Source organism: Bos mutus, chromosome 22 (assembly GCF_027580195.1).
Source record: "Bos mutus isolate GX-2022 chromosome 22, NWIPB_WYAK_1.1, whole genome shotgun sequence".
Lineage (NCBI taxonomy): Eukaryota > Metazoa > Chordata > Mammalia > Artiodactyla > Bovidae > Bos > Bos mutus.
In genome coordinates, this window is record NC_091638.1 from 71,534,587 (window position 1) to 71,547,733 (window position 13,147).

The 13,147-nt window shown below is 49.9% G+C and overlaps 2 protein-coding genes across 2 annotated transcripts; one reads left to right on the top strand and one right to left on the bottom strand.

Moving 5' to 3' along the window:
• Positions 1-825: 825 nt before the first annotated feature.
• On the bottom strand, positions 826-6,686 carry FEN1 (flap structure-specific endonuclease 1). The gene is made up of 2 exons (XM_005901284.3): positions 6,528-6,686; positions 826-3,694 (listed from the first exon to the last, which is right to left on the bottom strand). The coding sequence occupies exon 2, from the start codon at positions 3,673-3,675 to the stop codon at positions 2,533-2,535; it is 1,143 nt and encodes a 380-aa protein (XP_005901346.1). The 5' UTR covers positions 3,676-3,694; positions 6,528-6,686; the 3' UTR covers positions 826-2,532.
• A 191-nt stretch (positions 6,687-6,877) lies between these two features.
• On the top strand, positions 6,878-10,618 carry TMEM258 (transmembrane protein 258). The gene is made up of 4 exons (XM_005901283.3): positions 6,878-6,981; positions 8,757-8,866; positions 9,874-10,010; positions 10,508-10,618. The coding sequence occupies exons 1-3, from the start codon at positions 6,979-6,981 to the stop codon at positions 9,998-10,000; spliced, it is 240 nt and encodes a 79-aa protein (XP_005901345.1). The 5' UTR covers positions 6,878-6,978; the 3' UTR covers positions 10,001-10,010; positions 10,508-10,618.
• Positions 10,619-13,147: the final 2,529 nt, after the last annotated feature.

Sequence of the window (13,147 nt, forward strand, 5' to 3'; positions counted from 1 at the left end):
ACTCTTTTACGTCAGAGTTGGACTGCAAAGCGATGCCCTTTTAAGCAGTGCCCTACTAGAGCAGCTCTCCTCTCCGAGCAAGAATATTAGAATGTGCTAAATAAAATGTGCAGGACTAATTCTCCCTGCAGTGGTTAATAAACTTCTAGAAAAGACCAGGTAATTCCGAAGACAAAGCACTCTACCTGCCACCCCCAGAAGACAGGCCCTTAACTGGGGCTACTGTGTCAAGGCAGTAACTCCTGAGTCTTCCCACTTCTGGGCCCCCGTCACTATTAGTGCGGGCTGACTCCACACTTCCACTGCAGGGTTCAATCCCAGGTCAGGAACTAACATCCCACATGCTGTGCAGCAGAGTCAAGAAGAAAAATGGAACTCAAGTTTTGTGGCTTGGTTCAATCTGGAAAACTGGTCTGTCAACTGCTAGAAACAGACTAAGATCCCTGCCCTAAGGACAGAACTTTCTGTCTACACTAGTGGTTTAGAGGCCCCTGGTTGTGGGATGTTCCTGGGGAGACTGTATCTCATTCCTGCTTCAACCAGAGGAGCTCTTACAGTCTTACATTTTACATAAGATTTCTCTTGAAAGATACTTTACTCTTAAAATATCTGACCACTACTGGTCTTTAAAAGGATATACACCAACACATCACGGATTCACTCTGCTATGTAGCAAGAGACTAACACAACACTGTAAAGCAACTGTATGCCAATAAAAATTTTTGAAAAATGCATATAAAAACACAAAAGACCCCAAAGGGCCAAAACAATCTTGACAGTAAGATGGAGACTTCACTTAATGATTTCAAATATATTACACAGGCACAACAATCCAAACAGTATGGTACTGGCATAGAAACAGGCAGCTAGACCTATGGGCCAGAATAGAGCCCTCAGATAAACTCATATATACTGGCACAATCATCTTCACCAAGGTTCTAAGACTCCACAATGGGAAAGAAGTCTCTTCAACAGTCATAACAGAATGGGAAGAAAATTTTAAAACCATATGACTGAAAAAGGACTAAGAAATAACTATAAATCAAGTTCCAAAAAAGAGCTAATAATCCAGTTTAATAATGGACCAAATAACTGAACAGACATCTCCCCAAAATTAAGTAAAAATGGTGAAGCAATAAATGAAAATGTTCTCAACCTCACTAATCATGGGAGAAGTGCAAATCAAAATCACAATAGATATCACATCACACCTATCCAGATATATTTTTTGATTCATTTTTTACTTAAGTATAATCACAATGTTGTGTTACTGTTTTTAAAAAATTTTATTCAAGTATAACTGAATTACAATGTTGTTTTACTGAGGGTATGTTTTATTCATAAAAATTATGTTGGTGAAAAAAAAAAAAAGAACCACAACATTACAACTCTATGAAGAAGAGTAACCTGAAATTTAAGTCATGGAGGAAATAAGTGATTTTTGAATGACAGCTTTCATGATTTATAAACTGGTAAAGTAAATGCCTGGATGCTATGATGTAGTTGATCTAAATTGTGAGGATTTCTGAAAGGAGCTCCTTTATCTCACACAGTAGGTGCAAAACTAGAAATTCATTCAATTTATTAAAACTCCTTTCCCAGCAAGGTAAACCAGGCTTCATGGCTAAAGGACCGCCAATGCTGCCTTGGCCATCCTGTGGAGCCTGGTGCCATCTTCTGGCCACTCTCAAATCAGCTGTTAATAATGTGTAATTCTAACATGTTACCTTGGAGTGAAAAGAACATTTTATATTGCCTGAAGCCTGGGGCACTTGGGATGTCTTCGAATGTTCTCAAAGAACAGGACATTCTGGTTACTTTTTATAATTTTATTGAATCTTTTCTTCTCATACCTTAAAAAAACAGCACACGAAAACAGCATCTTATCCCAAAGTTTCAACTCAAATGCTTCAGGAAGGCCGTGAGAACCACTCCACCACCTTATGCCTATGAAATTTCATAGCAAGTTCAAGTTTCTACCCACCCCAGGAAACAAAGCTGGTAATCAAACCCTTGTTGCCAACTCCAGGGACTCTGGCTCTCTGCCTATCTTACCTCTCAGCAGCTCTTCCCATCTGTTTAAGACAATGCATCTGCCTGATGGCTACTCTTTGGGGCGGGTCAAGGCTGAGCCAGAGAGAGCAGCAGTCTGGTTCCACGGTCACCTCCCACTAGCCACCAGGTTGGCCAGGTAGGAAATCATCCCCACTCTTTCATCTCTACCATTTATCTCCCTCTCTTCTTCAAAACTTGTTGCTTTCATGTAACAATGGATTCAGTGTCCATTAAATTGCCTGAGAGGCGGCTTGAGCCTGACATACTTTCCTGAGCTAAAAAAGAAGACAATGACGTACCTCTGTGGCGTTCCTGCCATGAGATCAAGTAACAATGGGAAAAGCACTATTGAGCAGGGTGGTGCCAGGGAAGCAATGAAAGCCCCTCCCCACCCCCATGAAGGTTTCTCCAGCGCCAGCTCTAGCAGGTAGTGGCAAACATCCTGGGGTCACAGAGGTAGCGTGAAGGGAAACCCGTTTATTTTCCTCTTTTGAACTTCCCTGCTGCCCCAGTCTTTGCCTTCTTCTTAGCGGCTCCCTTGGGCTCTGGCTCCTTGCGCTTGGCGGAAGAGAGGGAGCCGGTCACCTTAAAGAAATCATCCAGGCGGCCCTGGGTGCTGCCCTGGCGGCTCTTGCTCAGCCGCCTGACCCCACTGCGGATTCGCTCCTCGGAGAACTGCTTCTCCCCACACATGAACTTGACGAGCTCTTCTTCATTGGGCTCGCTCCACTTAAGCTCCACAGACTCTGGGTCCAGCACCTCAGGCTCCAGGAAGAGCTGCTGAGCCTCCTTGTGGAGCCAGTTTTCCGGCACGGGGTACTTGTTGGGGTCCAGCCGCCGCACAATCTCCTCGATGCTCTTGTGCTTCTGGATGAGGTCCACGGCCCGCTTGGGCCCGATGCCCCGGATGCTCTCACAGTAGTCACTGCCCAGCAGGATGCACAGATCCACAAACTGCTCCTGGTTGAGGCCCAGCTCCTGCAGGATCCGGCTCAGGTGGAACTCCTGGATGGGCAGCTTCTTGGCCTCACTGGCAGTCAGGTGCCGCATGAGCACCGGGCTGCCGAACGTCAGGCAATCCATGTCCTCTGTGGCCGCGGCGTAGACTTTGCCAGCCTTCACCAGGGCCGCACAGCTAGCCTCCGCCTCACTGGGTGCGTCGAGGTACGGGATGCCCATGAGGCTCAGGAGATGCTTGCACTCGTCGTTGTGTTGCTTGGTGACCTTCACCAGCCGCTTTGTAAACTTTTCCACCTCCGCCTCAGCCCCGGCGGCCTGAGCCTCCTGCAGCTGCTTCTCAGCCTCGGCCCGCCGCTCGCTGCGTTTGGCCAGCTCCCCGGACTTGAGCTGCGGTGGCTTGCCATCAAAGACGTACACGGGCTTGATGCCATTCTCCATCATGCGGATGGTGCGGTAGAACATGCCCATCAGGTGGCTGGTGGTCTCCCCCTCCTCATTCTGCAGCACGTCCCCGCCTTGGCGAACAGCTATCAGGAACTGATAAATGCTCATGGAAGCATCAATGGCCACCTTGCGGCCAAAGTAGCTCTTGATGTCATTCTCCCGGATGGCACTGGGGGCCACATCAGCGATCAGTTTGGCCAGTCCTTGAATTCCCATAGCAATACAGGAGGGACAACTAAAAAAGAAAAGGTGGGTATGACAAGGAGGTACTTAAAGGATGCAGGAGGGTTACCAGGGGCGCTATGTCATCAACGTCATGCCTTCGGCTAAACAAATTTAGCACAACAAAAGGACACCAAGTCATCAAGAAATGTACAGCAAGAAAGTCTACTCAATTAACAGTAGTCCACTCAGTTAATACTAAGGATTCCTGAGTATCAAGAACTAAACCACATGCTGAGAGGATAAGATAAGACGTTCAAGTCCTTGAGGAACTTAAAAGTTTTGTGGCTAAGGCAGAAACAGGGCTAGCATGCAAAAAGGGCTACAGCAAGGCCAGAGGAGGAGGCCAGGGCCAGCTTGAGGAGTCCAGGGACCATGATGGCAGAACTGCCTCCTAAACGACACGCAAATCCTGGTTACACAAAGGTGAGACAAGACAGATAAAAAGGCAACCAAATGTCTAAAGTGGTAAACAAACTTAGGAGTATCTCTCTTCTTGCCAATTCATGAACAACACATCTGTTCCTCCTTTGGATCTTTATTCCCAACTCACTCCTCCAGCTCACCTCCTCTCAGCAGCTCTGAGGGTTAGTTCTATGTCAATTTGTCAAGGCCACAATATCCAATTATTTAATCAAACATTAATGCAGGTGTTGCTGTGCAGGTATTTTGTGGATGTGGTTAACATCTATATCAGTTGACTTTAAGAAAAGGAGACTTCATTCCACATTGAGGCAAAGTGAAAATGTTAGTCACGCTGTCATGTCCAACTCTTTGCAACACCAGACTCCTGTGTCCACGGAATTCTCCAGGCAAGAGGGGATCTTCCTGACCAAGGGATCAAGCCTGGGGCTCCTGTACTGCAGGCAGATTCTTTATCACCTGAGCCAGCAGGGAAGTCCACAGTGTGGGAGGGCCTCATCAAATCAGCCAAAAGGCCGTAAGCACAAAAATGAGTTTCACAAAGAAATCCTGCCTCAAGACCAGTCATCAACTCCTACCTGAGCCTCCAGCCTGTGGACGTGACCTACAATTTTCAACTTTCCAACACCTACAATCACCTGAACCAATTCCTTAAAGTCAGTCTTCCCATATATCCATATTCTAGATCCTATTTGTTCTGTTTCTCTGGGCAACATAGCAGCTTTGAAGAACTGGCAGGAATAACATCTGTGTGAGGGTAATGTGGTTTTCACAACACTTCTCTAATCTCTCTTCAGCATCTGCTCAGCACTTCAAAGAGTTTCTACTTCTGTCATGATGTTTTAAGTCTTTCCCTTTGTATTTTCTCTCCACCACTAAGTCTGAAATGTGAACTCCACAGCTCCTTCTTCACCCTGAGTCCTGATCCAGAGACGTTACAGTCACTTAGCCCAGTACCACAGTTCTGTGGTTCTGACTCCTTAACAAAATATCTCCTAGGACAGTATCTTCCAAACTTAGTTAGGCTTAAACCACCCTCACAATTCTGTGCAACTTCCCATGAAAACCTATACTTTCATTCACTTAAAATTTTCTTTATATGGACACCATTTTCTAAAAACTAAATTGGAAAAGAGAATTCATCTTAAGCAATAATACCTGTGCTTTATCAGTTATATTTTACTACCTGTTAAACGCATAAACATTCAAAAGGATTCGAGGGAACTTCCCTGGAAGTCCAATCGTTAAAACTTTGTGCTCCCAATGCAGAGGGCACAGGTTTGATTCCTGGTTGGGGAACTAAAATCCCACATGCGCCACAGCCGCCAATAAATATTTTTTAAAAAAGGATTTGGGGGGTGCCTCTTAAAGTCATCATGTACCCACTGGTGGTGTGTCCAACACACTAACTTACCTTTACAGTCTGGGAACCTAAGACAAAGGCTGGGATAAGACTGCCTTGTCTCACTCTGCTCAGCTGTACCCTCCTCCCACCATTCTGCAGCCCTTTTCTTCAAGGTCTATCTCATCTTAGTTCCTCTGTGAATGGCAGTGGCCTTGAATCTAGGCACCATTATTTACCACCTGGGTAACAGTGATCACTAAGTCACTTAGCGTGTGACATTGCTGCTGCTGCTGCTGCTAAGTCGCTTCAGTCGTGTCCGACTCTGTGCGACCCCATAGACGGCAGCCCACCAGGCTCCCCCGTCCCTGGGATTCTCTAGGCAAGAATACTGGAGTGGGTTGCCACTTCCTTCTCCAATGCATTAAAGTGAAAAGTCAAAGTGAAGTTGCTCAGTCGTGTCCGACTCTTAGCGACCTCATGGACTGCAGCCTACCAGGCTCCTCCGTCCATGGGATTTTTCAGGCAAGAATACTGGAGTGGGGTGCCACTGCCTTCTCCAAGCGTGTGACATTACTAAGCCATTTAGGATTGGTTTTCTCATCTACCAAGTAAGATGATAACCACGCTTGCCTTGCAGAATTACTGCCAGGGTTAACTGAGATATCAAACGAAAACCTCTGACAAACATTAGGTGTTTATAAACGTTCCCCCAGCAGAACCCACTCGATCCTTTGGTTCGTGCCTCAAGCTTTGCTAGAACGAGGGAACCTAAGACAAAGGCTGGGATACGACTGGCAGGGAGGAAAGGGATATGAACAAGTGCAGGTCAAAAACGTATCTCCTTCAGGAGTTCAGTCACAATGTACAGCGACCTCATGAGGTGGGAGTTATCCTCTTTCTACAAATGAAGAAAGAGGCTCAGAGATTAAGGGACTGGCCTGGGACTCACAGCTGCAAAGTGGCGGGCCCGTCTGAATCCCGCGCTCGCTCCGCCCAGCGCACGGCAGCCGCCCGCCTTCCCCAAAAGCCGGCGCAAAACGGGCCCGACGCTCTCGGAGACGCTTCCCAAGGGTCTCACCTGGCCTCTGGGATGCTCCCGGGTGGCCCAGAACAGAACTTAGCCCGACTCCCGCCTCTACCCCGAAGCTTCAGCACCGGTCTCTGGTACCCTCTCGCTTCACCGCCTTCCAAAGCCCGCGCTCCCGTCACGTGACCTGCCGCGGCGCGAAGCCTCCTGGGAAGTGTAGTACAGGCCCCAGCCCCCTCGGCCAGCTTCTCTCACGGCAATCAGTCCCGCCAGGGCGGACGGACCTGCTCTGCGACCTGACCCTACCCTTCTCCACTGCTTGCCTCTACTCCACCCCGGGCTCCTGAAGGCCCCAGATCCCACCATACCCGAAACCACGGGACTACAAGCCCCACAATGCCATCCGCGTGACTGCATTTCCCCTTCCGGTTGAACAGCGCGCCTGCTCCTGCCGACGTGTTCTTCCGGTAGCGGAGTGGCGGATTATCCTGTGCCCGGCAAAATGGTGAGAAGGTTGAGGGAAGTTCAGGACAGGGCTCTGGGGACCCCCGGGGTCCGTCCTGTGTCTGTTTCTCTCACAGAGGCGTCAGGTGCCCGAGGTCTAGAGGGCGGGAGGACCCTGGATCCTTCGATTTGGACTGAGGGGCGGGGAAGGGGCCGACTCCTTAGGTAAGGTTTTGATCGCACTGGGCTTCTGATCTCGCGATTTATAAGGATGAGGAGTGTGGGTGCATTTTTTAATACCTTCCAGCATTTAGCTCTGTTACCTGTGGTCAAACTGTTACCTTTATCTGACAAGTTTCTCCCAGCTGCGAAACTCGTACTCATACTACCCAGCCCTGGGCAAAAGTCACCTTCTTGGTGAAGCACTTCCAACTGTCTCGGGCACTTGCCCCCTCTGTCCTGGGAGCCCCCCACAACCTGTGTACAGCCCTCTTGCCACGTGTCATGGACTTCTTTGTTATCTGCCACGCCTCCTAGTGACCACCATCTGACGTGCCTAGAGCCCTGGGATGATGTCTATTCATCTTTGTATTCCCAGTGCCAAACACGGGGCCTGCAATTGGAGGCTCAGTCAATGGCAGCGATTGTCTTTATCGTTTATGGGGGGTGCATAAATGTTTACTGATTTGAATTCCAGTGTCTCTTAGAACAATGGGCTCAGTTTACTTGTCTAGAGTTGTTATGTTCTAGATTTAAACATTGGCTGGTGGGTGACAATGGAAATTAACATTTGTACGGAACTTTACTTTTACAGCCCTCTTTCACAAGCATTAGCTCATGATCTTCCCTCTAACCTTGGGAAGGAAACAAACACCTATTGAGCAACTACTCTATGCCAGGCAGTGAGTTAGATGCTATGACGTTTGTCTTAAATCATACATCAACCTTGTGAGAGAGATATTATAATCACTTACTGAGATTCATGGTATTTAGTAGAGTTAGAATGTTGACTTATGTCTTTTGTTTGCAGATCCCAAGATTCCTTAATTGTGTAGTGGGAAGAATAGAGAATTAGAAGTTGAGGCCTGGGTACCAGTTCAGAGTCTGCCTTTCAGTGCGGATTCTGAGCTTGTTGTCTACAGACATGGGTCCATAAAGCTCCTAAAATCATAAGCAAACTTTTTCTTTTAAAAAAAAAAAAAAAGCACTTTATTTTGTATTGGGGTATAACCAATTAAAGAAAAATGTTATGATAGTTTCAGGTGAACAGTGAAGGGACTCACCCCTCCCACAAACTTTTTCTTGTGTGTCATTTGTCCCAGGCAAAGAGTCCAGACCTTTCATCATGTTTTGTTTTTTTTATTCCGATGATGATCAGTGGCCTCAGACAATGGTGAGGACCAGACTTCCCCCGCAGTCGAGTGGTTAAGACTCTGTGCTTTCAATGCAGGGAACGCAGGTTCGATTCCCTGGTCAGGAAACTAAAATCCCACAAACTGCATGGTGCAGCCAAAACCAAAAAATGTTACGGACTATTGATCTGTAGCCAATCAGTCCCCTTGTGTGTCTCAGCTTCTGACTCTTAGCTGCCCTTCTCATCTCCTACTGGAAAGACAAAGTACCACCTTAGTTTAAGATGTCAACATAATCGTTGTCATTCCCAAAAGGTATCATTTAACAGTGGTTCTGTCAAAGGAACCAGGAAGGATGTCCCTGTCTCCCAGGCTGAAATAAGCTTCTTGCAGTCACAGCAGCATGAGGCTCCGATCACCCCGTATCCTCCCAGGTTGAAGTCTTGGGATTCTTCAGTGGCTCTGATCTCACGCCTTCCCCTAGGAACTTGAGGCCATGAGCAGATACACCAGCCCCGTGAACCCGGCTGTCTTTCCCCACCTGACCGTCGTGCTGCTGGCCATTGGCATGTTCTTTACCGCCTGGTTCTTCGTGTATCCTTTGATTGAGCAGCCAGTGGGCCAGAGTTAGTGATGGGGGAACTGGAGGGAGGAACTACACTGGGTACATGCACCCAGCCACTTTTGTTCTGGCATGAAGCAGGACAGTCAGGAATTGAAGGGCTAGGGGCCATTGACATCCCAAGTCAGGCTGTGGCCTTATTTTCCAAGTTCTGGTGAGCTCAGTTTGCTCTTCAGGTTTCATAGTAAGCAGAGGGCCTGGCTGGACTGGAGACTGGGCACAGGGACCTGAAGTTGGAAAGTGTTAAAAGGAGCGATATACTCAGGTGTCGAGATCAGAGGGCTAGTCCCTGCTTTGCTGATTGTTAGCTGTGTGACTTTGGGTGGTGGAAGTGTGTTGTGGAATCGGAGTTACAAAGCACACCTTGGAGGACACTCGACAGTGGAACACAGCTTATTACTCCAGCGGGTCCAAGCGGAATCGGTTCCCAGCAAGGACCCTGATGTTTCTGAGAGGCCCAGCTTTATACCCCCTACTACTTGACTGGTTACATGTTAGCAATCCCTTTGTTGTACATGATTGAGTTTTACAATAAGTAGGTGCTAGGAGAACAGACAATTAAGGTTGGTGGTGGTGGGGGTGGACAGTGATTATACATCAAGGGGGGATGTCTCCATGGTTAATCTAACAGGGGTCGCCTGACCTTACTGTAATCTCCGTTTGCCGTCTGCGGGGAGGGAAGTCTCCAGACCTGGTTCACACTAGCAGTGGTTTCCTCGCTTCCTGGGCAGGGTTCATATCCTGTCTTTAAGATGGATGACAGGCTTCAAGGTGGAGTCTCTCCTGGTTGCCTGACACGGGCCCCAACAGTAGGAGCGCCAGGGTCTAGGTCATCTCTGGGACCCCTCTGCCCAGCTGCACAGAGCCAGACCAGCCTCCTGGAAAGCTCTCAGCCCATGCCTTTCTCCCAGAGATGCCTTGGTTGGGTTCCCTGCCCTGCATAGTCCACCCCTTTGCTTCTCCTTAATCACCCTGCCAGTTATGAGGTCACGTCCACCAAATACACCCGGGATATCTACAAAGAGCTCCTCATCTCCCTGGTGGCCTCCCTCTTCATGGGCTTTGGAGTCCTCTTCCTGCTGCTCTGGGTCGGCATCTACATATGAGCTCCCAAGGGTAAGAGCGGTGACAAGGTGGGATGCTGGAGAAACCTCTGCACCCCCACATCGGGGTCCTCGGGCTGCGTGACCCCTTGGCTAATGGAGACAGACTGAGCAGAAAGGACAGAGACACCGGACACATGGGCTTCTTTCCCTGTCCCCTGATGGGAATCTGAGCCAAGTGGGACCTGTGTCAGATCTGAGGTCTCCACATTGTCTGACCTGGGTCTGGCGCTGGAATATTCTGCCTTGGGCTGTGGGCACAGGCTTCATGTGGTTCCATCTCTGTTCTTACACATCACGCACAGTGGCTGGGGAGCCATCGGCAAGTGGCCAGGCGGGGGGCCAGGATCCGGGACTTGCTGCCAGGAGTTCCATTTTAGTCAGTTTCAGCGTTCTCAGTCATTGAAGATAAATTTTGGCTGATGTTTAGTCACTTAGTGGAGGGGCTGTGTGAGGGAAGCTGATGGAAAGATGGGTCCCTGCTCTCATTCTGATACCCTTCTCTTTCAGGTTCCAACCGGGCAGCTTCACTGAATCCCTGCTTTTGTAAATTAATTTTTTTTTCTTTTTTTACTGTGGCTGGAAGTGTCCCACCTGTTGCTACAATAAAGGCAGATGTGACATCCTGTCTGGTGCTGGGACCCAGGGTTCCCCAGTCCCTCCCCTTCCTGTGTCTCTGCTGCCTCCCAGATAGTTCCTGTGGCTGGGAAGCCCTGCGCTCTGCCTAGAAGGGGAATGTGGGGACTGTCTTATCCTTAGAATTGAGGGCTTCCTGTGGACAGGAAGGGACTGAGCCTGCCCTCTTCTGCGGCTTCTAGAGTAAACTTCCTTAGGAACCCACACCAGTTAAGTCTGTCCCAGGGCCAGTCCCCTCCTCAGTGTAGCCAGGTACCCTTGAAAGGCTCAGCTTGTCCCTAAGGTGGCTCCTTCTATCCCAGGCCGGGCAGCAGTAGATCCGTGGGGTGTGACTAGGGGGAGGGGCTACCGCATCCTATTCCCAGGCCTGAAGCTACGAGGGATAATGGGGTACAGAGCATCTATCAGGCTCAGGGGCTCCACGTGGTCCCAGCCCCACAAATGACCCCATCTTCCCCCTACCCCATCCTGCCCCGGAACAATTTCAAGAAGACAGGAAGCAAGCTCAGATACAAAGCAGTATTTATACATTTATTTATATACGTATATTTATTTCAGAAAAGAACAGGGGACAGGAAGCAAGCAGCCTGGGGCCGCTTCCCTCTGCCCGCTCGAGTCAGAGTTGGTACGATAAATACGAGTCAGAGCTCAGGGGAAGGATGGTGGGGGGCAGTTATGTGGGAGGGAGGGGGTGCGCTATGCACATGCAAGCTTTCTTGGAGGCTGTAACGTGGACGGGGGTGCTTGTGCATTCAGAGGCCCTATATACAGCTTGAAGCTTGGGGAGATTAGCCCAATGGCTACCGGAGTAAATGCCAAACGGGAGAGAGGAAGGGAGGGGTGGGTTGCTGGACCACGGGTAGGGGATACAGCCAAGACACCCAGTCAGCAGCACCTGCTGGGCAGCTGTCAGCCTCCAGCAGGTGGCCCACTGGCCTTTCCTGAAACCCTTTTGCCTCCCTGGGCTTAAGGCAACTTTGGTCCAAGGTTGACCCCCCGCCCACCCCACCCCCCACCCTTGAGCAGCTTGGAGCCCCACTTGGCCCCAGCCTCCACACAAAGGACCCCCTCCCCAGGCATGGAAACAGCCAGCTGCTAACCAGATTAGGGCAATGCTGTGTCCAGGTGGCTCCAGGGGGCAGTGGAGGGTCACTTTCCAGTTTAAGTACTTTAACTCCAGTTAAGGGACTGTGGTCCAAGAAACCTGCAGCCCCACTCAGGAAGCCCTAGAATCCTGTCACAAGGGGCAAGGCTCGGCAGGTTTATGGCATTTATGGAGGGTTCCCGCAGTGGGGGGAAGAACAGTAGTGCTAAGTAAGGCTCAGCCACCTGTGTGGTGTGGTGAACTGAAAGTTGCTCAGTCATGTCCGACTCTGATCCCATGGACTATACAGTCCAAGGAATTCTCCAGGCCAGAATCCTGGAGTGGGTAGGTAGCCCTTCCCTTCTCCAGGGGATCTTCCAAACCCAGGGATTGAACCCAGGTCTCCCACATTGCAGGTGGATTCTTTACTAGCTGAGCCACCAGGGAAGCCCAAGAATACTGGAGTGGGTAGCTATCCCTTTTCCAGCAGACCTTCCTGACCCAGGAATCGAACAGGGGGTCTCCTGCATTGCAGGCAGATTCTTTACCAACTGAGCTACCAGGGAAGCAGTGGTGTGGAGAACTGTCTAATTCCTATGTCAGACGAAGGGCGTGGAATCCCACTGCGGAGGGGCTGGGAGGTGAGGTATCCTGGCTACCCCCCATCTTGCCAGTGTGGACAAGTGCTTGGTATCCGTAGCAGAATGGGGTCCATGGTTCCTAGGCTTCTTTAGGATTCAGGTCTCCACTGAAAGGCTCCCACTCAAAGCTGAGAATGAGAGGCAGGAGGGGCAAGGCCTGGCTCCCAAAGAGGCAGCAGAACATCACCAGGCGAGGACGGTAGTTCTGTCCACATTTCTGAACCCTCGGCAGACACTGCGCAGTGATTTCCACTCCTTCCATGAGCCTGGCTGTGGCCTCAGAAGGCTCTAGATATCCACTAAGAAAGGTTAACGTTGGCACTTGAGAAAAGGCTTCAGTAACCCAAACCCACTGCTCCAGAGAGGATGGGCAGAACTGGGGCCTACTGCTGAGCACAGGGCCCCCAGCCTGGCTGGCTGAGCCCAGCATGGGGCCCTTGACCTGGGAAGGTGAGGCCACCAGCAGACAGGGGTGGGGGCAGAGGCCCGTCCTGTTGGTCAGAGTGGGGAGGGTGTCTCGAGGCTCCCAGGGACGGATCAGAGCCAGGGCCCTGCCTTTCAAGAGTCCCCCAGAGCTCTGGCCCACTCGGGACTCTCCATCTCCATTCTTCTACTCCTGCCCTGGTTTAAGTGCATTTTAGTAATTACTTCATTAATAACAGCAAAAGCTACTTGCATCCACTCATCCACCAGCCAAGACCAGCCTGCTGCCTTGCAGGGATTCCTGCTCCTCTGCTCAGAGACCAGTGGAAGCTCCTTGGAGCCCAGGCTGCGTGGCTGCACAGGGAG

What these genes read in the sequence shown, in the direction of transcription:
- TMEM258 (XM_005901283.3), top strand. An exon ending in TTTACCGCCTGGTTCTTCGT is followed by an intron (nt 8,867 to 9,873) that starts GTATCCTTTGAT and finishes TCACCCTGCCAG; the next exon opens with TTATGAGGTCACGTCCACCA.
- FEN1 (XM_005901284.3), bottom strand. Translation starts at nt 3,675, where the DNA reads ATGGGAATTCAAGGACTGGCCAAACTGATCGCTGATGTGGCCCCCAGT.